The 25,764-nt window shown below is 46.8% G+C and overlaps 2 protein-coding genes across 7 annotated transcripts in view; both read right to left on the bottom strand.

Moving 5' to 3' along the window:
- ptprq (protein tyrosine phosphatase receptor type Q) overlaps nucleotides 1–25,480 on the bottom strand; it is a 34,535-nt gene extending 9,055 nt beyond the window's left edge. For 4 of the 6 annotated variants that reach the window (XM_076037990.1, XM_076037991.1, XM_076037992.1 and 1 more), the window contains exons 1-43: nucleotides 25,008–25,480; nucleotides 24,800–24,922; nucleotides 24,583–24,727; nucleotides 24,181–24,459; nucleotides 23,874–24,091; nucleotides 23,330–23,510; nucleotides 22,878–23,204; nucleotides 22,481–22,783; nucleotides 21,475–21,765; nucleotides 21,078–21,377; nucleotides 20,474–20,604; nucleotides 19,583–19,712; nucleotides 19,333–19,486; nucleotides 19,100–19,206; nucleotides 18,677–18,774; nucleotides 17,971–18,139; nucleotides 17,157–17,417; nucleotides 16,632–16,792; nucleotides 14,088–14,220; nucleotides 13,354–13,462; nucleotides 12,974–13,088; nucleotides 11,933–12,002; nucleotides 11,635–11,834; nucleotides 11,229–11,457; nucleotides 11,003–11,131; nucleotides 10,770–10,916; nucleotides 10,521–10,684; nucleotides 9,882–10,386; nucleotides 9,617–9,781; nucleotides 9,352–9,531; nucleotides 9,152–9,259; nucleotides 7,582–7,863; nucleotides 7,213–7,494; nucleotides 3,822–4,142; nucleotides 3,464–3,739; nucleotides 3,225–3,376; nucleotides 2,817–2,958; nucleotides 2,118–2,393; nucleotides 1,245–1,586; nucleotides 1,046–1,155; nucleotides 748–934; nucleotides 402–640; nucleotides 245–314 (exon numbers count right to left, since the gene is read on the bottom strand). In XM_076037990.1, coding sequence (XP_075894105.1) covers nucleotides 245–314; nucleotides 402–640; nucleotides 748–934; nucleotides 1,046–1,155; nucleotides 1,245–1,586; nucleotides 2,118–2,393; nucleotides 2,817–2,958; nucleotides 3,225–3,376; nucleotides 3,464–3,739; nucleotides 3,822–4,142; nucleotides 7,213–7,494; nucleotides 7,582–7,863; nucleotides 9,152–9,259; nucleotides 9,352–9,531; nucleotides 9,617–9,781; nucleotides 9,882–10,386; nucleotides 10,521–10,684; nucleotides 10,770–10,916; nucleotides 11,003–11,131; nucleotides 11,229–11,457; nucleotides 11,635–11,834; nucleotides 11,933–12,002; nucleotides 12,974–13,088; nucleotides 13,354–13,462; nucleotides 14,088–14,220; nucleotides 16,632–16,792; nucleotides 17,157–17,417; nucleotides 17,971–18,139; nucleotides 18,677–18,774; nucleotides 19,100–19,206; nucleotides 19,333–19,486; nucleotides 19,583–19,712; nucleotides 20,474–20,604; nucleotides 21,078–21,377; nucleotides 21,475–21,765; nucleotides 22,481–22,783; nucleotides 22,878–23,204; nucleotides 23,330–23,510; nucleotides 23,874–24,091; nucleotides 24,181–24,459; nucleotides 24,583–24,727; nucleotides 24,800–24,922; nucleotides 25,008–25,052 — 8,356 coding nt within the window. In that variant the 5' untranslated portion in view covers nucleotides 25,053–25,480. Of the gene's footprint in view, nucleotides 1–244; nucleotides 315–401; nucleotides 641–747; nucleotides 935–1,045; nucleotides 1,156–1,244; nucleotides 1,587–2,117; nucleotides 2,394–2,816; nucleotides 2,959–3,224; nucleotides 3,377–3,463; nucleotides 3,740–3,821; nucleotides 4,143–7,212; nucleotides 7,495–7,581; nucleotides 7,864–9,151; nucleotides 9,260–9,351; nucleotides 9,532–9,616; nucleotides 9,782–9,881; nucleotides 10,387–10,520; nucleotides 10,685–10,769; nucleotides 10,917–11,002; nucleotides 11,132–11,228; nucleotides 11,458–11,634; nucleotides 11,835–11,932; nucleotides 12,003–12,973; nucleotides 13,089–13,353; nucleotides 13,463–14,087; nucleotides 14,221–16,631; nucleotides 16,793–17,156; nucleotides 17,418–17,970; nucleotides 18,140–18,676; nucleotides 18,775–19,099; nucleotides 19,207–19,332; nucleotides 19,487–19,582; nucleotides 19,713–20,473; nucleotides 20,605–21,077; nucleotides 21,378–21,474; nucleotides 21,766–22,480; nucleotides 22,784–22,877; nucleotides 23,205–23,329; nucleotides 23,511–23,873; nucleotides 24,092–24,180; nucleotides 24,460–24,582; nucleotides 24,728–24,799; nucleotides 24,923–25,007 lie in introns of those variants that run through there. The other 2 variants (XM_076037994.1, XM_076037996.1) reach the window with 2 other exon arrangements.
- LOC142896382 (phosphatidylinositol phosphatase PTPRQ-like) lies at nucleotides 4,136–7,182 on the bottom strand. Its single transcript, XM_076037997.1, has 5 exons — nucleotides 6,694–7,182; nucleotides 6,458–6,612; nucleotides 6,224–6,369; nucleotides 5,533–5,704; nucleotides 4,136–4,825 (listed from the first exon to the last, which is right to left on the bottom strand). Exons 1-5 carry the CDS (start codon nucleotides 6,879–6,881, stop codon nucleotides 4,650–4,652), a joined length of 837 nt encoding a protein of 278 aa, XP_075894112.1. The 5' UTR covers nucleotides 6,882–7,182; the 3' UTR covers nucleotides 4,136–4,649.
- Nucleotides 25,481–25,764: the final 284 nt, after the last annotated feature.

Here is a 25,764-nt window from a genome sequence, read left to right as displayed (position 1 = left end):
ACACACACACACACACACACATCAGAAAAATATCGCTGAGTAACGTTAAGCGGACGAGAGCAGGACCAGCTCCCTTTTGTGCTGAGCCACAAAAAGTGAAGTGGCAATTCTCTGTTGCCAATTAAAGCCGCACTGCTGCACCGAGGCAAAGAGAGGACTGTGCAGAGCAGTGCAGAGAGGAGACGAGAAGAGGAGGAAGAGGAGGAGGAGGAAGAAGAAGAGGAGGAAAAAGAGGGATGCATACCTTTGATCCCTGTAGTTATCTGGACGTGGGGGCTGGGCGGGCTGCGACCTGCACCGTTCTTTGCAGAAATCTGCAGGCAAAGTGAGGAAAGGATGATCGATTACAGCGAGAGAAACCAAAGGGGCTACCAATGCGTCATGTGTGTGAGCGTGTCCACCTGTATGCTGTAGCTGTGACCTCCCTTCAGGCCCTCGATGACTGCAGTCATCATGTTGTGGTCTCTCTTGGTGATATTGAGGCTGACATTCTTGACCAGCTTCTCCTTCTCGTACACGTACACAAAGTAGGCCGTGATGTTGCCGTTGGGCTCCTCGGGTGGCTTGAACGTCACCTTGACGCGGTTCACCTCCTCCGGAATCACTGACACCACCACATTCTTGGGAGGGTCCTTGGGCTCTGCGGAAAAAAAAAAATCAGACGCGTCATCATTTCTAGAACTTATTCTTGTTTTCTTCCTACTTCCGCATGGAGCGGCAGCCACGAAGATGTAAAGGTCCATTTACCTTCCTCCAGTGTTTGAAATTCAAAGGGTCCGATAGCTTTCCCATCACTAGCAGCACGCTCTAATGGACCGGTGAAGGCTGTGACGGTCACAAAATACAGAGTGAACGCAGTCAAGTTGGTCACCACCACCGTCCTCAGCTCTCCCGGCTCTCTGACCGTCGATACGTTCAAATTGGGACTGTGCACCTGGAAGAAGAGGTGAGGGGAACAATCAGCAGCCTGATATTCAGTTCTTCAGCCGAGAGTACAGATCCAGGCAAAGCGACACTGCTCACAACATCTGCAACATGACACAACCTGCACAAGATATGAGGTGGGTCCCGACAGAACAGTCGGTTCTTCCCATTCAATGCGCAGACCACTGGACGTGGCGGTCACGTTCATGGCTCGGGGAGGGGCGTCAGGGTCTGGAGGAGGACAGCAGAGACACTCACAGTCCACCGTGAAGTGAAGTGAAGCGAGTGACAAGCGACAGTCGGCGCCACCGTGTCCTTACTTCCACCCAGGGTCCTCGCATAACTCCAGGCTGTGTACGCTCCAACGCCGGCGCTGGTCACAGCGGCCACTTTAAAGCGGTAGTACCTGTACTTGGCCAGGGACTGCAGGGTGGCGCTGTGGTTCACCTCGACGGACGTGACGGAAGTCGAGTCCACGCAGTTGGGAGACAGCTCGCCCTGCCAGGACGTCGCCGTGTTCGGCTCGCAGGCGGTGGACAGCCTCTCGGACACGATGCGGTACTCTCTCAGCAGGCCGGGCACGGAGGCCGGCGCCGTCCACTCCAGAGTCACGTTGTTGGCGGAGATGTCAGCGACGACGAGGGCACGTGGGGCGGAAGGGACTGGGAAGAGACACAGAGTGGCGGGAGTGAACAGACGGCCTCTGGTCCAGTGTGTTAAAGATCCAGTGTGTAAAATTTGGCTAGATTTATGATTTTATATTGGGAAAAGCTTGACATACTGCCCATAAATACATTAATAAAAGTGTACGCCCGTAGTACAATAACAGTAATTTGGTCTTCCTACCCTCAGAATGGCTCTCATTCATATAGGAGTATATAGAGAGCAAGAGTCTTGCTCTGAGTTCACTCTGACGCGATTTCTTAAGGAAGTTCGTCTGACAGTACCATGGATGTATCATAAGAACTGTTAATATGGTGGCGTGACGATTTTCCCCAGTGGTCACTCAAGGTACTGCAGTGGGGAAAAAAATCCAATGGGCCCAAAAAGTAATTTTCCCAAAAAGCATGATGGCAAGTGACACTACTGGGTGAGCAACTTCATTGAAATCAATGGGACGAGCCTCAATTAAATATTTCCATAAAAATATTACACACTGGACCTTTAAATGCCCAATGAAAGAGAGCGTTTACCTGACTCGGAGAGAGTGGAAGCGGTGCAGTTCATTCCGTCCCCGGGGCCGGCAGAGTTGACGGCGGCCACGCTGAGGGTATACTCCCGGTCTGGGGACAGACCTGTCACCGTATACTCGGACGCGTTGGCCTCGTGTGTGTACGGGCCTGACTTTACCTCCAGCACAATCTCATAAAAAAGGATCTGGCCGTTAGGGTTGGCTGGGGGCTCCCAAAATAGCTGAACTGAATTCCAACTCACTCCTGAGCAAGACAGGTTCCCCACAGCATCGGACACTGCACGCACAGAGGTAGGAGGCAGTTCAGCTAAAATTAGTCATTCTATGTCCTCAAATTAACTGAGCAACGGTTGTCCCAAAGACTGCTTGCTGGTGTCTTACAGCACAACCATGGTGCAGAAATGCAATGAGGCCTTCAGGAGGAAATAGTCCAATTACCAATCAGTGTTGCTGTAGCACTGTGGCTAGCAACGTTGCCAGAGGGCAAGAAAGGGCAGAGCATGAGACAAGTTCTTATGCTACTTTACATAAGAACTTGTCTTTCTCATTTTTGGGGGGAAATATCGGCATTATTTCTCCCTCTTTGGAGTTGCTGCGTGATAATATAGTTAATATTTTACTCATCAATACTGAGCAGTGAGAAGCTCACTGAGAATCTGCAATCAGTGTTGGATCGTCTTGTTGGGTGTGTGTGCATTACCAGACTCGTTAGTGGTGAAGGTCACAGGGCTGCTGAACTGGTTCCCGTGTCCCACTCTGGTGTAACTGTAAACACTGATCTCATAGGAGCTGTGCGGCCTGAAGCCTGACAGGTACTCTGTGGTGGATGGGCTGGAGGAGTTCTACATTTGCGCAACGCACAAACACACGCAGAAAAACATGACAAATGATTAAATCATCGCCGTCTCGATATCAGTGGTGAATCTTCCTGTATCAGCAAAAGATGCGCACGCTTCCCGTGTTATTGCGAGGTGCTACCTCGGGTGTGAAATTACCGCCACGGTCTGTGCCAAAGTGTGTCGTCTTACTGAGTGGGACTCAAGTGCATGGTGGTGTGTGTGCCTGTTGTTGTTATGGAGTAGCTTTCGAGGTGTGAAATTAACAGTACCCTGTGTGTGACGGTGTGTGTTATGAGGTCCTGGACCCTGAAGCCGTACTGTATCACTACTCCATTGGGCTCCAGAGGAGGCTCCCAGCTCAGCCAGACTGAGACAGCCGTGTGGTTGTATATGGTGAGGTTACGAGGAGGCGACATGGGACCTGAAACACAGATGCAGACAGACGATTGGCAGAATGACTACAAATAAATAAATGAGAGGTAAACACCATCTCTGAAACAACACTAACCTCCCTCATCAGTGTGCAGCTGCAGGAGCAAATGAGGCCCCGACCCTTTACGGGTAGCGGCTGTAACGCTGAGGTTGTACGCCGTGTATGGAAGCAGGCTGTTGAGGATGAACGAGGTCACAGGCGTGTGTGTTATGTTGGATCCCCCAGGGCCAAACAGAGTGAGGGTGTACTCTGTTATCTCCCCGTTGGCCTCCAGAGGGCGTTGCCACACTACCTCAATGGAGGATGACGACAGGTTCCTGGTGGACACCAACACCGGGGCAGAACTTGGAACTGAACAGACACCCAAACGTGTCAGCGTCACATTAGATGATGGAAACAAAATCAGCAAAGGCGAATGTGTCCACGGACTCACTGTCGTCGTCGGTTCGAAGGTACATGGTGCTGGTGTGGTTGTAGGCGGGGCCAGCACTGGTGGCCGGCGTAACAGTCAACACGTAAGGGAAATACTTCCTGAGCTTGGTGAACAGGAACACGTTGTCAGTGGTGGTGTGCTTGATGGTTTTATTGACAGCTGGAGTCCCCTGAGAGGAACCTTCTGGGTGATGACCCGCCTCCTGCAGGCTTAGCAGGTAGGAGGGACGGCCGTTGGGCTCCAGGGGAGGGTCCCAGCTGACGATGATGGCCGTGGAGCTGAAGATCTGAGCTGTCAGGTTTCGGACTGAGTCACTTGGCACTGAGGAGGAAGACAAGCGGCGTCAGTGGCAATTGGCCATGGGTGAGAACGACGTTTGAAGGCTGTGAACATTTTCCGATGAACAAACTACACTATGAAGCCGTAAATAAGGACATCAATCAACCCCAAACTGATGCTTGGGGGTGGAAAGTGAACGTTGCACCAGTCAACATCATCCTTATCATCATCAGTCATGAGCCCTGTCACAGTCATTGTGGTAATGAGGAAAACCAACAAAGCACGGCACATCAAGCAGAACAATATGGCAGGATATCATTACAGCAACACAGAAGCACTGCAAAGTTGGATATCAAAGGAAACAGTTACAGACACAGTATCCTACAAATGCCAAAGAAATGTTGCGCAAGGAAACTGACACGGTGAATAAACTGACAATGAAAGGGAGTCAGAAAATACTCATCCTGCTCATAGTCCAAGTCTAAAATAAACCACAGTAATTCTGAGCAAAGAAAATGAGGGAAGTGAAAAGAAAAGAGACTCAAAGACTCAAATGGAAAAAAAACGAAAAAAACAAAAAAACTTGAGAGATCCTTGAGATGAATGAGTGGATGTGAGGGGCCACATGTGTTTGAGGGTCTGAGCCCAGGGGAGTGAACCCCTGCTGGGCCTTGCTGTACGGGAGAAACAAGGTGCCCTGGTGGTCCGATGCTTGTACTGAACAGCTGGAGCACAGGCAAAGATACAGAGTCAGTCAGAGACAGAAAATACTTCACAAGCAAAATATTAACAAGTAAAAAAAATAAGATAAAAAAATCACATCATAGAAATATGTGGTATATTCTCAGTGGATTTTCTGCACCATTTTTCCTAAAATTACATAAAAACTGCGATCCGAACTAATGCACAGATGCTTTATTTTACCGTCATCGTAAATTTGAATTTAAAGGTCGGTGTGCACTGCCTCTGACAGTGTGTTGTTGTTGGTGTTGTTTTTTCTCCCCTTTTAACAACTTTCGTCATGCCAAGTAAAAGGAAACACAAACTGACTGTCTCCAAGACGCCGTGTCACAGGCAGACAAAAATAGAGCCAGTTTGTCAGAACCACTGCTATCTCCTTTTACGAAAACACAGAAAGCTGTCTTCAATCGCAGAGTTTTTTTGTAATTTTTTTTCTTTGCCTTTTTAAGTTCAAGAGCTTTGAAAAAAGAGTGCAGACTTGCCCTGCAGTGAGTCTCTGAATAATTATATACCATCATTTCCTGGCGACACGAGTAGCATTTTAAATTTTTGTCCTTTCTCTTACTGCTAATTCACTATGTTGCCTACGTGAGCATTAATACATGTGTATCTGTTACTGTGTCTGTGTATCTGTTAGTGTGTGTGTGTACGTGTGCGTGTGTGAGAGAAAGAGAAACAGTGAGAGACTAACCATACACAGGTAAGATCAGAGTTTGGGGCTCGCTCTGAACTCCTCCGTCCCCCTGCACTGTGCTGGAGGTCATCCACACAGTGTAGTTTGTGCCCCCAATCAGCCCAGTCAGAGTATAGGAGTGGGCTGAATAAGAAGCGGAAAGAGCCTGAAGTTCAGAGACGGGAACTCTCTGTGGAGGGCAGAAAAAGAGAGAGAGAGAGAGAGAGAGAGAGAGAGAGAGAGAGAGAATTAAGATTGTGTTCACGCTGCCAAAGGAGGCATTTTCACAAAGCCAAGCCAGTCAACTCGGGGTGAAAGTATGAAAACAGTCCTCGCCAGGAGTGATTACTGGCTTAGCTACAGCAGCGACTATTTAACTGCAAAGTCCCCGCTGTGTCAGCAACTAATCATGAAACGTTTCCGTTGCCTGTTTGGCGCTCTGCAGGCAGCATATGGTGAATATTTTTTTTGCAGCTGTTCGCTGAAATCAAGGTTTAATAGAGCAGGGAGAAAGAACAAAGTAGTGGAAGCTGTGTGCCGACAGAAAAAGGCCGACAAATAAACAAACGCACAGCGGTGAACCAGACACCAAGGCGGCAACAGTAACTGTAGAACGTGGTGATAAATGTCTTAAAGAATATCACTATGCACCATATTTTCGGCCAACTTCCAGTGTGTTCCATTTACAGAGTGAGTGTGAGTCATCTACCTGTTGAGTCAGAGTGTCGTTATCATAGTAGTATATGGTGTAGCGCGTAATGATTCCATTTGGTTCAGTAGGTGGCTGCCACAGCAGGGTGACAGAGGAGGCGGTCACATTTATAAAAGTCACATTCTGCGGGGGGTCGGATGGTTCTGAAAGCCAGGGAACAAATTTAGACGTGAGAATAACGTTTGGTGAGAAAAAGTTCTTTGTTTTATTTGTCAAAGTCCTGCGTGTTACCTGCATCTGTGGTGGTGAAACTAATAGAAATGATCACTCCTCCGTCTCCCAGTCTGGTCCAGCCGGACACTGAGGCGTTGTAGCGACTCTCCGAGTCCACATTAATTATTACTGACGTCCCTGTTACATTCTGCCACAGCTCAGTCGTCTCATTCCTGACAGTGAGATGGAACCACTTATGCGAAAGCGCTCTCAGTTGGCTGAAAAGGGGGTCAAATCGCATTAGCAAAACTCACCAAACTCTGACGACATAGTAGAGTACGTCTGAACTGGCTTCGAGTGGTGGTTGCCATGACAACTCCACCTCGTAGTCCGATAACTTTCGGGCACGGAGGAACTGAGGAGGTGTGTCTGGAGCTGAGAGGCAGGAAAGGTGATACAGCAGAGAGAAGGACCCGCAGATACTGAGCACATCATCACTCATGATGCTATATACTGGGTTTTGCACCGGGAAACGTTAGAACCTCGCAAAAGTCCTGTCAGGATCAAGAAAATAGAAGTCGCCAGTGGAAGAGCAACACGAATCATTGGACGAAATGACTTTTGTCATTCGCGCTCGGCGCTCCTGACAGCAGCCGGACCTGTGGAGCAACATCGTTAGCCCTGTGTTGATGCAGAGTTGTTCAAATGGGGCGGAAAAAGGAAAAAATGGAAAGTCAAAATGTAGCACAACCCCAGCCATTGCCATTCGCTGGAGCTGAAAGACAAAACAAAACAAAAGCCCCGCCCCCTTTTTCCCTTCCCTCGCCTCTCACCATCCTCCAGCGTGGTGATGTTCAGCGGCTCGCTGCTGTAGTTCCCCGGCCCCGCCTGCGTGTGCGCCTGCACCACCAGGCGGTAGTTTGCGTACTTCCTCAGGTGAGCGATGCGGATGCTGTCGGTTTGGGAGGTGAGGTTGAGGTAGTGGCTGGAGTTCCACAGCTCCAGGCTGTAGTGGGTGATGACGCCGTTGGGAAGCAGAGGAGGACGCCAGGTCACGTTCACCTCGCTCGGGCTGATGGACTCGTAGGCCAGGCCGTAGGGAGGGCTGCCTGGAACTGGGGAGACAAACAGACACGAGCCGTTGGTTGATGGCGCCGCCAAAGGGATTTTTTCTTTACTTGTGTCTTTCACCAGCAACGCACCATCCTCCCCGGACAGCAGGTACAGAGTGTCAGACGTTTGGTTGCCGTGCCCGTAGCGGGTGTACGCCCTCACGGACACGTTGTAATGGGAGAAAGGCCTCAGGTTGGTCAGAGTGATCCTGTTGGAGGAGGAGTTCATCGACGCCGAGTGGAACTCGTTCTCGTACGTGACTTCGTAGAGCTGGACGACCCCGTTGGGCCTCTCGGGTGGAGACCAGAGCAGCGTGGCGGTGGTGGAAGTGGAGTCCTCCACTGTGAGGTTCCCAGGCGGAGAGTTGGGCTCTGAGGGTGGGACGGACGGGACAAAATGTGTTTGGGACAAAAGTGCTTCCGGTCTATTTTGCTTCTACGGGGACAGATGTGCTAATCTTCATCTCTTTTTCTTTCTTCTTCAATCACAAGATTTTTTTTTTCCAATAAACAAAACTCTTATTGGCAATTCGATCCTAATGTGAACCATAGTTTATGTTTAGATTATACATGCATGTATGTGTCCATGTATGCATTCTTATATCTTGTACACACATATATAAATATATATATAAATATGTATATATATATATAAATATGTATATATGTATATATATATATATATATATATATATATATATATATATATATATATATATATATATATATATATATATATATATATATATATATATATGTATATATATATATATGTGTGTGTGTGTAAAACATATATAATAATACATACATGGACAGATACCTACATCTGCTATTTGTGTATATTATTTACGTTGCAATATTTGATTTTTGAAAAAGGTCTAGAAAGGTTTCTGGACTTCTTCCTGTTCCTTTTTGAACACGAGAATCTTTATTTGAATTATGTTCTTGAAAAGCTTACAAAAAATGTTTCTGATTTTTGTTTGTTTTGTTTTTTTGAATGCAGCTGTGGTGGTTTAAAATGGAATATACATGGTTTGAGCAGCAAGGGCACTGACCAGCGCCAAATAGTCTGTCCCTAGATGGACATCTGCAGCTGGCGAGTGACCACAAGACAAGAATATGCCATAGCAGGTCAGAGGTTGCAAGACCAGCTAGACTATATCTGTGGGTATAGTCACTCCTTATAAGAGAGCAGCTGTACATTTGGTCCAAGAACAACACCTTCTTGGGATGTCCATAGGACAGGAGACACTATTTTTGACATGCTGCGTGTACTCCAGCACATCATGGGTTCATCATTGGGTTCATCATTGTCTGCATCGTCGGTGCATCATAGGATGTAGTTGTCTTGTTTTGTGTAATTCTGGATGACCCCAGGTTGTTGTTCAATTTTTCATCCGTCAGTAAACCTGCAAGAAATGCCTCTGATCCTTGACTACTTTGCTTTATTTCAACTCCTGAACTGATTGATCCGCAACTATGGAAAGCTATGGAACATCAGTTGTCCAGGAGGACCTGGAAAGTATTGCACTGGCCTCGGGTCTTTCTTTGGGTACAACATGTGGTGAGCCAGTCAGGAGTTGCTCGAGATTTGCGATATACAACACAGCCTCAAAATGAAATGCAGTAAGGGCGAGTAGTGAGGGCGAGCGTTCTGTACCGTCTTCCAGTGTGAAGGCAAAGATGTCGTCTTCCTCAGACAGGGAACTTTCTCCAACAGTTGTCGAAGCTGCGACACGCAGCTTATAACCAGTGTACTTGTCCAAATCTGGGGGAAAAAATTAAAAAACACCAGGAAAAACCTCATTCAACACAGGCCGTATGGAAGTAGCCATGGAAATGATTTAATGATGACTCTACCTTCTATCAGTAGACTGGTGCTGTTAGTCATCCACTTTAGGGCCTGATTGCTGTCGAGCTTCAGCCCATAAACTGTGTAATGTGTAATTCGCCCATTAGGATTGAGTGGAGGGATCCAGCTCACGTGGATGGAGGTGGAGCTGACGTTTTGATAGGATACGTCAAGCACTGAGCTTGGGACTAAAAATAAGTAAACGCATGAACAGGATCAAAACAAAAACAACAAAAAATGAAGGTCATTTTTAGTTCTGTGTTGCCGTCCTACCTTGCTCCCTGGTTTTCTCAGCGATGTCTGCCGCAGGACCCTCCCCCACGATGGTAGAAGCAGTCACCCTGAATGTGTAGTCGGTGAAGGGCCGCAGATCGGACACCAGGTAGGACAAGTCGTCAGGCAGTACGTCCATCACCTCCTCTCGCACTGCAACCGTGCCTGAAACACAGAGAACAAGCACTCCCATAAAAAGTTAAGAAGGTTCCATCGACAGTTGCAGAGAAGGCCAGGCAGCGATGGTCGCCGCAAAGCTCCCCACCTGCGGCGCCCGAGGCACTGCGTGTTGAAAAGTATCCTGTGACCGATGCATCGTTAGTAGAAGTGCGGAGCTGACCTCTGGTCGGCGCCAGCGGGGAGGAGCCTGAGGTGTGACGGCCCTCGGCCTGCGACTGCCTGGTCAGCCAGGGGGGGTGAGTTGCAGGCGGCGCCGATGTGGGAGAGAAGAAGGACGTCCCGAAGGCGGCGGAGGGGGTGGACGGCATGCTCGGGGTGTCAGAGCGAGAAGCGGCTGAGTGGCTGCTGCTGCTGCTGCTGCTGCTGCTGGTGCTGGAGTCAACCGTCGGTCGAGCATCAGCGTGAGTGGTGTGCGGGCTGGAGCGTGCGGGGTCGGAAGTAGGCCCACCGCGGGGCAGAGTGGAGCGATCGGGAACAGTGGCGGTGAAAGTCAGAGGCAACGTGACAAGACTGAGCTCAGCGGATCTCTTACGTCTGTCGCGGACACGAGGGGGAGCAGCGGTCTCATCTTCGTACAAACCGCTTGTATTCTGAAGAGGAAGAAAGAAACAAAAGTCATTTGAACTTCCTGGTGGATTTCAATTTCAGTCGTTTTTTTTTTTTTTACTTAAGTGCAGTAAAACGCCTATTGTGTAGATCGTAGAGAAGACATGATGTATCTCACCAATTTTCCAGTGAGGGTGATGTCCTGCAGCAGGACGTCATCGACCAGAACCTGCAGTCGGTACTGGGTGATGGGGCCGTTGGGCTGGGCGGGGCTTCTCCAGCTCACACGGATGGAAACGGAGTCCTCAGCAACGGCCCTCAGGTGCTGCACTGTGCTGGGTGCTAGACAGACAGAGCAAACACAGGGGTGAAGATCAAACAAATACAAAAAGAAAAGAAAAGTCACATTCATAACTGTCCTCCCTACCTTCTGGGGGTGTGGTTATTTCATCCTCAGCTGCTGGACCCACTTCACCAGCAGCTTTGGCTCGCACCACCACTGTGTACCTCGTGTAAGGGGTCAAACCGGTGAACGTAAACCGCGTGTCTGCCGTGCCGTTCTCGTACAGGTAACCTGATGCCGGGGAGGGAGCAGGGAGTGTGACGGCTTTGTATCAGCCTGATCGCACGCTGGCGACTTTATGGGAAATGACTACTCACCGGTGGGGCCGTAGAGGTAAAGCATGTAGGTGAATTTCCCTGTGATAATGTTGGGGGAATTCCAGGAGACTGAGATCGATCTGGACGTCATATTTAGTAAGAAAAAATTCTGCGGCGGGTCCTCAGGGGCTGAAACACACAGCAATTGGCAGTTCATGGAAACAGACGCGTATATCTAACGTGACCTTGAGCTGAACACAATCTCTGCCCCCCTTCCTGGTCATACCTGACTCCGGCATGCGCACCATGGTGGAGGCAATCTGCCCCTCGCCGTCAGAGGTGAAGGCAGACACCTCAAAGAGATAAGCAGTGTAAGGTCGCAGCTGATCGACTCCCACTGATATGGGCACGCTCCAGGAGGCTGCGGGGGGCACGGCTGAGAGAGTGATGGGAGGAGCCGATGCCGTTATCTCCAGAGGGCTCAGAGTCGCTCGGGAGAGGATATCTGCTGCATCCTTGAGCATGCAACACCATGACACCAGGACACACGCCGTGGAAGAAGCAATGTTAGAGAGAATCATCATTCCTGGACAAATGCTGTGTGCAGACGTTTGTTGTTGGGAAATGAAAAACAAAAAACAAAAACAGGATTTCAAACATTCAGAAAAAGTGAAAGAAGCGTGGTGCAGTACGTTGCAATGCGGCAGCGTCACAGTCATCATGTCCTCGGCGTTGACCTCCAGCGTGCGGACGGTCTGTCCAGTTCGAGCGTGTTTGGCCTTGACGGCAAACTTGGTGATGAGGCCGTTGATGCGGTGCGGCAGGAACCAGGTGACCATGACAAACGTGTGGTTTTGCGCAAACGCCGTCAAGTTGGTGACGAGGCCAGGAGCTGCAGGGGATGCATGCACACATGAGCATAAATATACAGTTGTGTGTGTGTGTGTGTGTGTGTGTGTGTGTGTGTGTGTATTATGCAGAAATGCTCACGGGACTCAGCAGTCTTTATGTATAATGATTTGCTGAAAGCTCCAATTCGGGCTGACGATATGGCTGCTACCTGGCAAACAGAGGGAGGTGGTGGGGATTAGTCAATTAGTGCATAAGACTAATCCAAATCCAGAGCTCATTTTCTGCGAGAATTGAAAGTGGAACTTTGGGGTACAATCAATCATGATAATAAACAATGGTTAAAAAAAGAAAAAAGAAAACAACAGCTGGTCAGTTTCTCAGAAAAGTTCAAGTTCTAAACCTGTGAAGCCTGAAGAACAGATGCAGCCCAGGTTTTCTGTTTGCACATTTGGCTGATTTTAAAACCAGCGCCTTGTGTTTGCATGTATGGATCAATAAATAATTTGTACTCCCAAAAAGGTTGGCTCAATAAAGAGTAGCTGATGCATGGAGAAACTAGTATCTGTTAAAGTAATACGCTCAGGTTAAATATTTAAGCAATGGATGTCTGAGAGGGTTACAATAAGAAGTTCTCTGCCTCGAAAATCTCTGAGCTCAGTTTTTGTGTTTTGTGTGGTTAAGTAGGCCAGCACAGACAGGAGAGTTGAAGTCAGATGAGAGCACACACACACACACACACACACACACACACACACAGATACACTGTGTGGGTGTCAGTCTATTTCTCCGGAGGTCATTGTGGGTTAATGAATTCAGAAAACTAATAAGCACGATCACAATCAAGCTCAGTGACAACAGCCAGTGGAAAGAGCCGCGGCTCATCCATAGATCTGTTTACCTGATTAATAATGCAATTGGGATCAATTACCAGCATTCAGCCGAATCAAGGGGACAGTCTGCTGCCCACATTCACATCATCAGACAGGATGCTTGAGTGAGTGTAAATATGAATACTCACCAGGATTTTTTATTTTTTTTATTTTTCAATAATGACATAGAATAGATTTGGGGCGTTTTTAAACTTTATGGCCGAGCTTTAGGCTTGCTAGAAATATCAAGAATCTATTTAGCAACACAATTATTTTGACTTTGTAAATGATGTTGAATCATATGTTCTACCTCTATATGGTAAGTCGAGCCTGACGTGAAGTCCGTTAGCAGCGTCTCTGGAATATCCAGGTACTTGGTCACCTGTGTGAAGGTGGGGTCTGGGTAAGGACACACCTCCTTGTACCTGCCGGAAGTAAGTTCAAGTTTTGTCAGTTCAGTATTCACAATCGACATGGAATCAAAGCAAAAACATTTTTCTTTCCAAACAAAGGTACATTTTTCTGTAATCAGTGCACATTCTTTTCATTTACATCAAATGGTGGAAAGTCCACTTTTCATGTCAAATGCAGAGACTATACAGTAGTTCACAATAAGCAGTGAATGCTTGACACTATACTCACGACAACACAAACACCACCTTAAAAAAAATCACATTGACTGAATGCCACCTGATGACGTAGCCGTCAATATTGTTGGCACCGAGGGGCATCGTCCAGGACAGCAGGATACCGTTGGAACCCACGGCTTCCCCTTCCAGACCCGACGGTGGACCAGGAACTGGGCAGGGAGCAGGAGGCGGGGTGTGTGTGTGTGAAAAAGAGATGAGAAAGAAAAAGAGCTGTCATTCCTCTTCCTGCCTGTTAACTAATGACCATCTGTTCAGGAACACAAATACAGCCGACATTCGTTACAAAAAAAATATATATGTGACTAGACATCAACAGTTACAGTCGTCATTCCAGCGTCAGTGTGTGAGGCATCAATGCTGCGTGAGAGAGTGCGTGCATCATGTGTATGTGCGAGTCTGCACCAGTGTGTTTTAGGCAGAGGTCTGATGAATAAGGCCTCACACAGCAGTGGCATTTCACTGACATTCACTGCAGACCTATTCATCTTGCGCTTCAAAAGCTTGGCTTAAGTTACCTAAAAGGAATTAAACAGGGAAGGGAATACCCCCCCACCCCCAACACACACACACACACACACACACACACACACACACACACACACACACACACACACACACACAGACTGTGGCAATCCCCTTTCCTCAATAGGGGGACTGTGGGACAAGCAGCAGAGGGCATACGTGAACCTGGCGGCGCTTTAAAACATATGAAAAAGCAAATGTTCTCTGCACGTCAACAGACAGTGCAGCGTGTACTTGTGTGGCTCATCTCACCGCTCTCATTGGTATTTATCATGCGACTGACACCAGGGCTGATGTTTGAGGAGGAGGCAGAGGCGGAAGAGGAGGAGGAAGCCGTCACTGTCACAGTATACTCAGTCCCCGGACTGACATCCACCACGTCGGCCTGCGAGTGTAAGTGAAAACACGTCGTCACAACCTCGCACCAATCTTTTTTTTTTTTGTAACTAAACTTTAATGCAACTTCAGCCTATTTCTACTGTTGTACATTAGCACACAACTATGGTTCAATGGCTTTCACACACATACACACAAAGCTAGCCTTTTGTGTCTACCAGGACGTTCTGAAAGGAAAGTTGACAGATGTTTGTGCAGCCCACCAAATGCAGCAATGCGCTGCTATGAAAAGAAAAAAATCGGACTAAAGGAACAATAAAAGAAAAACCCACTGATTGCTAAGAATGTTAGCATGCAAGCTAACTTTAGCCAAGCAGCAAGCAGCCTCGCTTTCAAACTGACCAAACTGAAACTAACTACTCACATTGACCGATAAATATGACTATATGCAGATTTACCCACCATATAACCAACCACTGAAATTATACCGGCCTGATTAATTAGCTTTATAACGTTCAGTTAAAGTCAGTGGGCTGCAAAATGAGAAGTTAAACGTTTAACCAGTGATGGTCGATGCACATGGCATTAGTTTGCATTACCTTGCTATGTGTTTTTAGAATCATAAATCCTGCATCTGGTTCAGTTTACCAGTTTAAGAATAGACCTAAAGGAAATTACCTGCACATTGCTGTTGTTGCTGATACTTGTATCTTACAACCTCACAAACTTATGCTCAGGCTGGGATGTTTTTGATAAGCGTCACTCATCAAAGAGCACATAAAAGTCAATGACTCTGAGAAATATTATGACGTGATCTTGAAATTTATGGGTTTTATCACGTTGCATTTTTTTCAACTGTTTTTCAACATTCCCCAATAGTCTCCTTATGTCCTCGGCACTTTTCATCCTGTGGTGAGGCAAATGTTGGCAAAAGTAGGATTTTCTGATGAAAGCACTTTACTGTGCCACTTTTGTTTTGTTCCACAGTTTGGTCCTTTCAGTAAAATCTCACAAAAATGTTCGGGTTTTTGCGTGAGCTGTTTTCACACCAGTTTGATAGTCTGTTCACTTTGCCTAATGACAAAGGAAAGCTGCACATTTTCATGATTGTCAATTTGTGAAAATAGCTTGTTTAGGTTCAGCACATTAGCAGAATTATAGTGGGTCACCCTTTAAGTTGGGTCTCAGTTCATAAGAGTTTTTAGCACTATTGTGTAATTTAATGTTTTGTGCTATTTTTTTTAAATGAGCCTTTCTTCTTTAAAATTTAGGGGAAAAAAAAAAAAATTGATTCAGCAAAGTCATGGTTAGGGTGAGGGTACCAGACTCAGCTGGAACTTCACTCTGCAATATACCTCTAAGTACAGCCAGTGGTCCTTGAGTTCAGCGGGTGAGTCCCAATGCGTACCGTTTATAAGGAATTCTTTAGCAATATGCATGAATTAATGCATTCATTTTGAAACATTTCCTCCAGTTCAACACAATCACCATGTTGTACACCATGTTTGTGCTTTAGATTATGGACAGGATGTTAAAACAAAAAGTCCAAGTGTAAGATGTTAATGCGCCCCACACTTGAGCACATCAGTATCTACACAGCAATGATGAAGTCTTACCTGTGAGTTTCCGAGGCAGAGTGCAAACAGCATGGTTAGTGTGATGGCGGCCATGCTGAGTGAAGAAGTTAGCTTTCGTTTAGACACAGCAGACTGAAGGCCTCGTCAACACTGCTGTGTCCAAGTGTAGTGGCCAATTGTTAGCAGGGGACTGCAGCCAATCCACTGCGACTAGTGGTTGCAGCTCCGAGTCCAGATGTTTGTTAGTGACATTATCAAAGTTCCCAGGATCAGCTGTCCAGGCACTGGATTGAGTCTTGAGGTATTCCAATTTTGTCTTTGAGCAGCACAAGAAGGGCTGTTAGTCCTTTGATTAGCACGAGGCTAATGCTTGTTCTCTCTTTCTCAGGGGAGAACTGCTTAAGCAAATGAATGATTCAGAGTTGAGCTCATGAGGCCAACTCAATAAATAATGAGATCTATTACCCAATGGTGGGTTCTGCTTGTGTGCTGTGTAAGGTTACAGTTTCGGAGGGGCACCCGACACCTGGCAGTCAGGAGGAGCCGGAATAGGGAGGGACTTGTTGGATGGGAGGAGGGCGTGTGTGTTTTTGTGTGACGGCTGCATTCAGTGAGTCATTACTCAGCTGTCGGAGCTCGGATTTAGATTAATTGAGCTGCCTTGTTGTTCATGCTTACACAAAAAGGTCAATATGGTAATAAAGTAATTAAGTGACTATTGCCTATTGACTAATGTAATATTATGTATACATATATATGTATATACAGTATATATACACATATATATATATACACATATATATATATACATATATATATGTATATATAAATATTTATAATTAAAAGCCTGCTATTTGATCCTTCATTTGAACAATGTGTGTACCTGAACATATCCATCACATGCAGGATGCAGCGTGACTTCTCCCCGGTTTGGTTGCAGTTTCACCTGATAGTGATGGACACAACCGAGTGCATGCTCCCAGCGCAAAGAGAACGCACGTGCAGACACGGTCACAACACTCAGGCCGCGCACTTGTGCCGGAACTCATGAAGGAAAGCGAGAGAGAAAGAGAGAGGGAGGGAGAGAGAGAGAGAACGAGAGAGGGAGGGAGGGAGAGAGAGAGACAGAGAGAGGGAGGGAGGGAGAGAGAGCGGGAGAGAGAGGGACAGAGAGAGAGAGGGAGAGGGAGAGAGAGTGGGAGAGAGAGAGAGAGAGTGAGTGAGAGAGAGATAGAGAGAGAGGAGGGAGAGAGAGAGAGAGTGGGAGAGAGAGAGAGTGAGTGAGAGAGAGATAGAGAGAGAGGAGGGAGAGAGAGAGAGAGGGAGAGAGAGGTAAATTCTCAGGAACAGAATGAATTGGGCTGCGTCATAATAACTCAATACTGCTTGTGTGTGTGTGATGCTCTACCTGTGGTTGCAGTCAGAAAGGCAGCGCTTCCCGCTGTCAGCCCTCTCACCCTCTCAGCGCTCACATTGTAGGTGCAGCCGTCCAGCAGCCCCGTGAACACGGCGACCCGCTCCTCCTTGGCCACCGCCAGCGTCCTCTCGACCGATGCATTGGCCAAAGTGAGTCTGTGGAAGTCAAACTCTCCAGATGCACCGTCCCAACTTACAGTCATGGACGTGGTGTTAACGTGTGCCAAGTGGAGGGAGCAAAACCCAGCTGGAACTGAAGATGACAACAATTAATTATTTACAACCCGAGGCCACATTTTGTGATTTAGGCCACAATTTAAAAGTTCTGTATTATATCCCCTTTTCAGATCTTTATTTTTCATCCTGGATTCAAGTGGAACAGCCTTGCATAATTAATTATCTGAGAAAATCTCTCAAGATCTCTGGAAGACAGCCAGTTTAACCCGCTGTTTTACAGCCTCTCCAGAAAATAAAAAATCACTCAGTTCCTCTGAAAGTGATGTTTTAACTAGAAAAAAACAAAAAAAGCTTCTCTCCAAAGGTGGAGTAAAGACCTGTGTTGTCATTGACCTGGCAGAACAATCAGTACCCACTGTGACATCACAAATGGTTGATTGTGCATTCACAGATTTAAAGCAGGCTGAAGCAGTAAAGGACAGCCTTTTTTTTATTTATTTTTTTTATTTCTGACAGCTCATTGACAGGCTCGAGACACATTACTAGAAGATAATGGAACACATATCTTTCATAGCATGAGCCCACAACAACTGAGGATGTTTTCCTTCATGTGCAATCGTGTCTCTTACGTGTACTGAGTTCTTTAATGACGGCACGACTGACGTCTGTTCCCAGCACACTCTGAATGCTGATGCCATAGTCTGATCCTGGGATCAAATCCCTCATCTCAAAGCTTGTACTCTGGACAAGATGCTCAGTCCATGATCTCATGTCTACTGACAGCAAGCCAAAAATAATCTGAAAAAAAAAAAAAAAAAAAAACATTTTTGAAAAACATTCACATATAAATGATTCAGTAGCTTTTAATGCACCAGTTGCTGTGAATGAATACATGACTCTTTTTTTTTTTTTTTTTTAACTTTCTCCAACAATGGGGCTCATTTAAGTGGCTGGCTAGTGTGCGTGCATGTAATGTGCTCGGTCATTCTTGCTGGACGGGACTCAACAGAGGTTATACATCATTAAAGAGTCAGTAACTGAATCCGAATAACAGTTGCTAGGGAACCATCAGGTGACCACACAATGCCACACAGTAAATAGTCACACAATGACAGTATTTAATGATTTTTTTCCCAATGGGAAGTGGCAGCATTTTATCATTTTGTGAACCTGGTCGCCTTGCCCTAAAAAACCTCCTTGCTTAACAGGAAAAAGGACCACGACATAGAGCACTTTACTTCATCACACTTAATGTGCAGAAATGAATAATTTGTGTCTTTCCATCTGTGATTGTGACCCCAGAACTTGACAGATGCAGCAGTGTTTATCTGTTACCTTGTAGCCATCGGCTTGCCCTGGTGGTGGTGCCCAAGTGACAAACACAGACGTCACTATCTGCTCTGACAACGTCACTTCCTGCGGCATCTCTGGGACTGTGGATAAGACGACAGTCAGCACAGGGATGCCATGCGCTAAGGCTTAATTACTGTCATCTCAAGCAGTGTTCAACAGAGCTGCAGGAATCTATTATACAAACAGACAAAAATAGCAAATCTATCTAAAATCTATCTTTGACTGAAAATATGAACATCGAGTTGGACAGTTTTCCGTTGGGAAAATAGTTGAATACTCAAAATGTTTTGCAAATAAAATATTATCCGGAAGGTGAAATAAAACCTGAAGGAAGGAAAGAGATGTGTGCAACATTTTTGACTGGTAGTGGACATAGATATAATACCAGATGAATCTCGAACTTACTAGTGTGGAGGATCATTGTGGCAGGTTTACCCCTCCTTCCTCCGCTGATGCTGATCACATCTACAGCATATTGGCTTCCAGGACTGAGGCCTTGAAAGCTGTGAGATCTGTGAACAAACAGCTCTAACCGTCATGCTTTAAAATGGTCTAATTCGAAATTAGCCGCTGTGTGTGTTGCATTACCAGTCTCACAAAAGTTCAATATTCCGTTGACAGGTTTGAGAGAAACCTACCCGTGCTCTCCATGAGAGACGATCAGCTCTTGATTAGATGTCTCGTTTCTGATTGACAGGATTAGTCCGCTCACCATTCCCTTGATCTTCTGCCAACTAATGCAAATGGACGATGTGGTTTTATTGACAAGAGAAACCTCCGCAGTGCTTGGAGCTGGCATAATAAAAAAGGAATTACATGCCGCAGTGAGAATATATAGATTAGGGCTTGTGTGGAAGGGTGTGTGAGAGCGCCTGTGTGCTTGTTCACCAGCAGTGATGTTGAAAGTGACAGGAGAGCTGTCTGGGAAGGATTCCTTCTCTGTTCGCACTGCAAAGTGGTAGAGTGTGCCTGGAGTCAGACTAGAAAACACTGCAGTCTGACTGAAAACCTTCTGCACCTGCAGGAACACACCAGTACACACAAGCCATGCATGAATATGAGCAGGTATTATGGGATTACTTTGAAGACAGCATTAGTCCCCGTTGGAAATGGATTCGAGCAAAAAGCTTAAAATGTACAATATAATGTGCCTAAACATCAACAGTAAGCAATTCAAGGATACGTGCATTTAGAGAAATGTGGACAATATATTGTATAATAGAGGTCAAATGATTTTTGGCTTTATGTAAAGATAAATCTAGCTGACAATGTCCCATAATCCGCGTTCTATTCCATTCAATTAGGTATAAAACTGATGGGGACAATGTGCAACTTACACATATTCAGCTAAATAATCGTGAAATCCACCCTCATCAATTTAAAGCTGGGATGGTTTTTAAGCAGTGACGGGTCTAAAGATTAAGGGAAGCTCTAACCCATTGTGAGCCAAGAGTCGTGACTAAAATGCATTCAGTTGTGCTCAAAATGCATTATTTCTGCTCTCCCCCTGGTATAAAGCAGAAGAAAGAGTAAATACACATGCAAATTACAGATGCCGCCAGATTACAGTACCAAATGGCACAAACATAAAACGCTGTTTCAGTGTAGCCAGGGGAGCAAAACGCAGCTAATGCTCGAGACTATAAGTCATGTTTCTCAAAAAACGCTATGAGACAGCTGCCCATTAACGTTTGACTCTCGGAAATTACATGCCGAGCCGAAATCAAGAACATGAACCAAAAATTAGAGACATATTTGAAGCAACTTTCTTCAGTTTACCATTTGAGAATGATCACAGTTCAGGCAGATGACCTCGTAACCATGACCGTGTCCAGGTGCTGAATCCCAGAGCAGCTCAATGGAAGAATCTGTCACCACACCCTCCCTCACTCTGGTGGGAGGAGCCAGACCTACGAGCAAGTGACGAGTAATTCAATTTAATGTCAACAGGTGGTCAAGACATTAAACAGTTTAAGTGAAACATGAGGTAAAGAATTGAAAATAACTTTTGCAAAATTCTGCTTTAACAAGAGGCTTGCCTAATTAGGTAAATATTTTGAGAGGTTGATGAGTCTCACTTTCACAGACTGAAAATCTGGCTCATTAAACACTTTTTAATTTTCTGGCTGAAGGCTTTAACAAGAACTGCCGAGTGGGCAACAGTCTAGGTTTGCACGGCCTCACGACTGGCACGGGCATGAGACGAATGCTGGCTCAACAGATGATCAGCACAGCTGTGAAGGTGGTGGTGTTTTATGATCAGTAAAGTAGGTCACGGCTTTTTTGCCAACATCAAGTGAGATATCAGTTCATGTTGCGAGTGTTTCTGCTTTCACTCGCAACCTGAACAGTTCTCGCTTCAGGACGACGCAGTCATTCCCACCTGTTTTAAAAGGGTTGGTGGTGAAAGGACGACTCAGCCGCTGCCGGCTGGTGCTCTGCACCCTGAGCTGGTACTCTGATCCTGGATTGAGATGGCCTTGGGTTATGATGTGAACGCCGTCTGGGAGCGGGTGCCGGTTGCAATCGTATTTGCATTGACCCTGACACGTGTCGACACACACTCTGGGACATACACACACTTGGATCCCGTCGATCACGCCTAACTGCGGACGCTGGAAATACAGGCGTGTGTAGTTTGTGCCCACTGAAAGAGGGACTGCAACCAGAACGGGCAATGGATCTGCAAAGAAAGAAAGATTTAGAAGAAATAAACAACAACTAGATAAAATAGATAAAGAGACATTGGATACCTTAACAGGCCGTTGTGTTACTCTTACCCGTGGTGTGTTGGGCGCTGGCGCGCTCACTCCTGTCCTCTCCTTTCAGCGAGATCACGCTGACCTCATACGTCTGACCTGGAGTATATCTGCCCAGATTAATGCACATGGGCTCAGTCCCCCAGTGCTCCCCATTGGAGCGGTTCAGCCATAATGAAGATGGAGTGGAATGAAGGGACGGGTCAGATGTGATATAATAACCATCTGGCGAGCCATCTTGTGGAGTCTTCCAACAGACTGTCAAATTTCCAGCCGCGCTCAACACCACCAGACCATCAGGGGCCCTCAGCGCTAATACACACAAGAGGAGACGGTTGTGGAGCTTTCAGCATAATGGTAAAGGTCAACATGTTCTGGGTTTTTTGGGCCGTAAAAATAAATGTGTTGAAAAGTGATGCGTGACATCACTTTTCAATACATTTATCACAATACAGGGAAGAATAATTTATTTTCGCAACAAAAAAAATATGAGAAAAATGGTCGTTTTGGAGGCTGCCAATCCAATGAATGATGATTCAAAACACAAATTTGACTAGCTGTTTGGAAACTATTTATTTTGCTTTACCATACATTTTGTCATATATGATTAACGTCACTCCTGTAATGTCTTCTTGATTCTGACCCTGAAGACCCCAGAGGAAATGAGCCTTTAGGCTTTATTTTGTTTTTCTATCATCAACGGATTTGTTTGTCTTGTCTTGTCTTATCTTATCATGAAAAAGACAGTTAAATGTATTGCCCTTTTTGGCAACATAATTGGTTGTGTTCCCCATCCTTTAAGCTTTGGCATCTTGCAATTAAAATGTTTCTTTTTAACAAGCTTTTCACCCATAATGGCCAACATAAATCTGCAAGTCATAATTAAAGTCGCGCTGTGCTGCACATGATGACCAACTATCAGAGTTTTCTGGGACAAGTAAAGGGAACGATACAACCATCAGTGTCACTAAATGCATCTCTGCATGACAATAGGAATTCCTACAAATAAAGGGAGCCTTTTGTTCACCTGTTCGCACAGTCACAGGCTGCTGCTCACAGCTCGGTATCCCATGGCGGGCGACTGTGAAGACTTCAATCCTGTATTTCCTGTAAGACTGGAGCCCTGCAATCACAGCAGTGTACTGCTGCAGCCCAGATATCCCTGAGTCATTGGCCGTTCCAAGTATTCTTTGTTGACTCGTGTCCGCATCCTCATAATGCACGACAAATGTCCATCCGGCCCTGAGCTGTGCACCTGGAAGCACCCAGTGGACCTCAACCTGACTGACAGTGGTAGGGCCAGCAGTGATGTTTTGAGGAGAAGGGGGTCCTTTAAGTGACAGAAAAAAACAACAACATTTACAAAGTATCTAGTATAACATGTTTTCATATGTATAACTTGGAGGCTGAATCGGGAGACTCACTGGTGTAAGCAGTCCGTGTTAGTCCCAGACTCCAGGTAGCACCTGAAGGGTGAGCAGCTCTCAGGGTGAAAGAGTAAACACTCCCTGGAGACAAACCTGCCACGGTAACCCCCCTGGACGAAAGGGACATGAGGACCCGAACAAATTTTTTCACTTCTCTGTCTTCTACACCTTGAAATGACTCGTCCTCCTCTTGGTACTGGAGGAAAACCTCAAGGGTCGAAGGGTGACGTGAGTTCAAGAAAGAGAGGTCGCTCCAACGGAGCTCCACGTGCTGCTCAGCCACCTGAGCCAAGTCAAAGGCAAACGAAGGAGGAGCCGGAGGGGCTGTAGCAGCGTTTAGACAATTAAGTGAGGAGATGTAAATACACCAGCAGCATTGAACATCAGCAAACAAACAGTTAATGCATGAAAAGAATGTGTCACTCTTGAGTTTTGGCCAGGTTAGTTACTTTGGTATTGGCAGACGAAGGGTAAGGGGATGTTACAGAAGAAGGGTGTGAGAAAGTATCCCGGGCCCGAGGCATTCCGCTGAAGAGCAAAGCAGTCCGTCTGATTGGCCGGCAGAGGAGACATCACAGTTTTTGTCCAGTTGTGGGCCGAGCCATCAGACCAGACAGGCTGCCCCTCCTCCTAAGACGGCAAAGAAAGAGCAACGCAGGACATCATGGAATTGACAGCCTCCAGCTGCTGGAGGGATCAGGAGTTACCACTTGATTTTTCCTTTAATTTGAAATAGCAAACTGTAATATGATATCTTCAAGCATTAAATAGTTCTTTCCAAAATAAATCATCACACTTTGTCTCCCCCACCACACGGTTTTTCAAAAGGAATTAAAATGTCACGAGGGTGTTCTCAAGTTTGAGGGAAGCATCACAACAATTACCATATAGGGTAGTTTATGATGTAGTTTCTTTCACTTCTAAGAAAAACTGCAATACTCCCAGAGTATTTGTCTCTATAGTGTGTACAGTACATCCCAGTAGTGAGGCTACCTGCTGGTCATTAAGTCCCGTCCACAGCAGCAGCAGGTTGTTGTGCTTCAGCAGGTGGGAGGATATAAAAAGAAGGTCGTCGGGGGTCTTCAGATCAGCCAGGTGACTCCCAGCTGCCACATCGGTGCATCTGCGCTGGGCGTCACTCCAAGTCTGACCTGCCCGTCTCAAGGTGTAGCAGCTACTGCCGTGGGCCAACCAGCCAGGAGGACACTGAGCTGCCGAGACAAGACAGCACATCAGAGTTACGCCTGCAAAGCAACATGGGCGTCGCTCATTCAAGTGAACGCGAGGGCGCTCCGTCTACCTGTTTCTGTGTCGATGCGGAGCCTCTGAATTAAGCTCATTTCAAGATGTTTAAGGAATGTCGTCACGCCAACATCTGCCCTGAAGCGAGTGCCAGGCTGTAAACCCCGCACAGTGTACTGGGACTCTGAGGAGCCGACGCTGAAGGCGTTTGTCACAGACTGCGCACGAGTATCGTACAGACTCAAGTGTGACAGACATTCCTGCCTGCCAAGTCTCCATGACAAGGCAGCCGTAGTCACCGCACTGTGCACATAAAAAGATGATGAGGAGACAGGAACTAGATGAAAGGAGAGGCCAGGAGACGAGACGAGAGGGGATATCATCATTAGGCCTCAATCATCATCACGTCTGCCACTTGTTCTTCATCCTGGCTGCCGCGCTCAGGCTCACAGATGCTCACCGAAATGAAACGCTTTTTCTTCGAGAGCAGCGTCACCCCTGTGGGCTCCCAACGTGACGCCGTATCCTCTGGGGTCCTCGACTAACCCCAGTGCTACTTTGCACGTCGGGGAGCACACCCGACGATCCACCAGCTCCACACGCACCTTCACACACAGCGGGAGGGTTCATTTGCGAGAACATCCGCCAATACCTTCCTCCCCGTCGGCCGCTCTTACCAGACGCTCACTCGCAGTCCTGCAGGTGACCGTGTAAACATCCACATCTGCAGCAGGTGGAAAGGGTTCAAATAGTATTTCCACCTGGACAGGGCTGACAGGCTGTTCGCAGGTCAGCAACATCTGGAAAGACAGAAATAAACGCAAAGACAACAACAGAATATTTCTTCATTTCTTCTTTTTCTTTTTTGCCGCGCTGTCACCTTACCTGACACAAACAGGCAATTAAGCACAGACGCAATGCTCCATCCATTGAATCTGTCGCTCTGCCCCATCAAGCAGACCAACGCCTGGGAAAACACCTTCACTTCAGCTGTGACAGCCGACAATAGATCCTGGCTCCGACACAATCCCGAGACAGCCGTGTGAAAAACTCCAGTCGAGGAAAGTCCCAAAAAAAAATGTTTGTGTTTCTGACTCACAGTCAAGTGCATCTAACCCTCTTTATGAGTCGTCGGAGACGACGGCGCAAGCGAGTTCCCGTAAATCCCAAACAAACCTCGGCTCCTTTGTAAAGCAGAGGCCTTGGCTTTGAATTAACCGCTCGCTGCACGTCCGTGGCAGTGCTCAGAGGAAGGATTTATCCAAGGAGCAGGCACCCTTGTGTTGTGAGAGGAAGGGAGTGAGAGTGAGAGAGTTTGTAATTTGTCCACGCTTTTGTTGTTGTAAGAGCAGCTCACAATAGAAAACCACGGGGCCCACGGCCGCTGGCGGAGCGGCGCTCCAGACGAGAGGGCCGAGCCACCAGCCTGACCGCTGTTGAGTCAGAGCGCACAGATTCACGTCTATTCTCTTCAAATTCAGGGCTGCTTTTTTTTTTAACCCCTAAAATAAGCCAGCGTGGAAAACCCGTCGGTTAACGTGCCGAGGCCCTGACCCAGGGTGCGGAGGAAGCGGCGGCCGTCGAGGAATGACTGGAATGCAAAAGGGCAACATGGCCGGCGAACAGAACGCTGAATCTGCTG

This window comes from Nelusetta ayraudi, unplaced genomic scaffold (assembly GCF_046127955.1).
Source record: "Nelusetta ayraudi isolate G7.1 ecotype Tasmania unplaced genomic scaffold, CSIRO-AGI_Nayr_v1 ptg000053l, whole genome shotgun sequence".
In the NCBI taxonomy this organism is placed as follows: Eukaryota; Metazoa; Chordata; class Actinopteri; order Tetraodontiformes; family Monacanthidae; genus Nelusetta; species Nelusetta ayraudi.
This window is presented reverse-complemented; position numbering and strand designations above follow the sequence as displayed.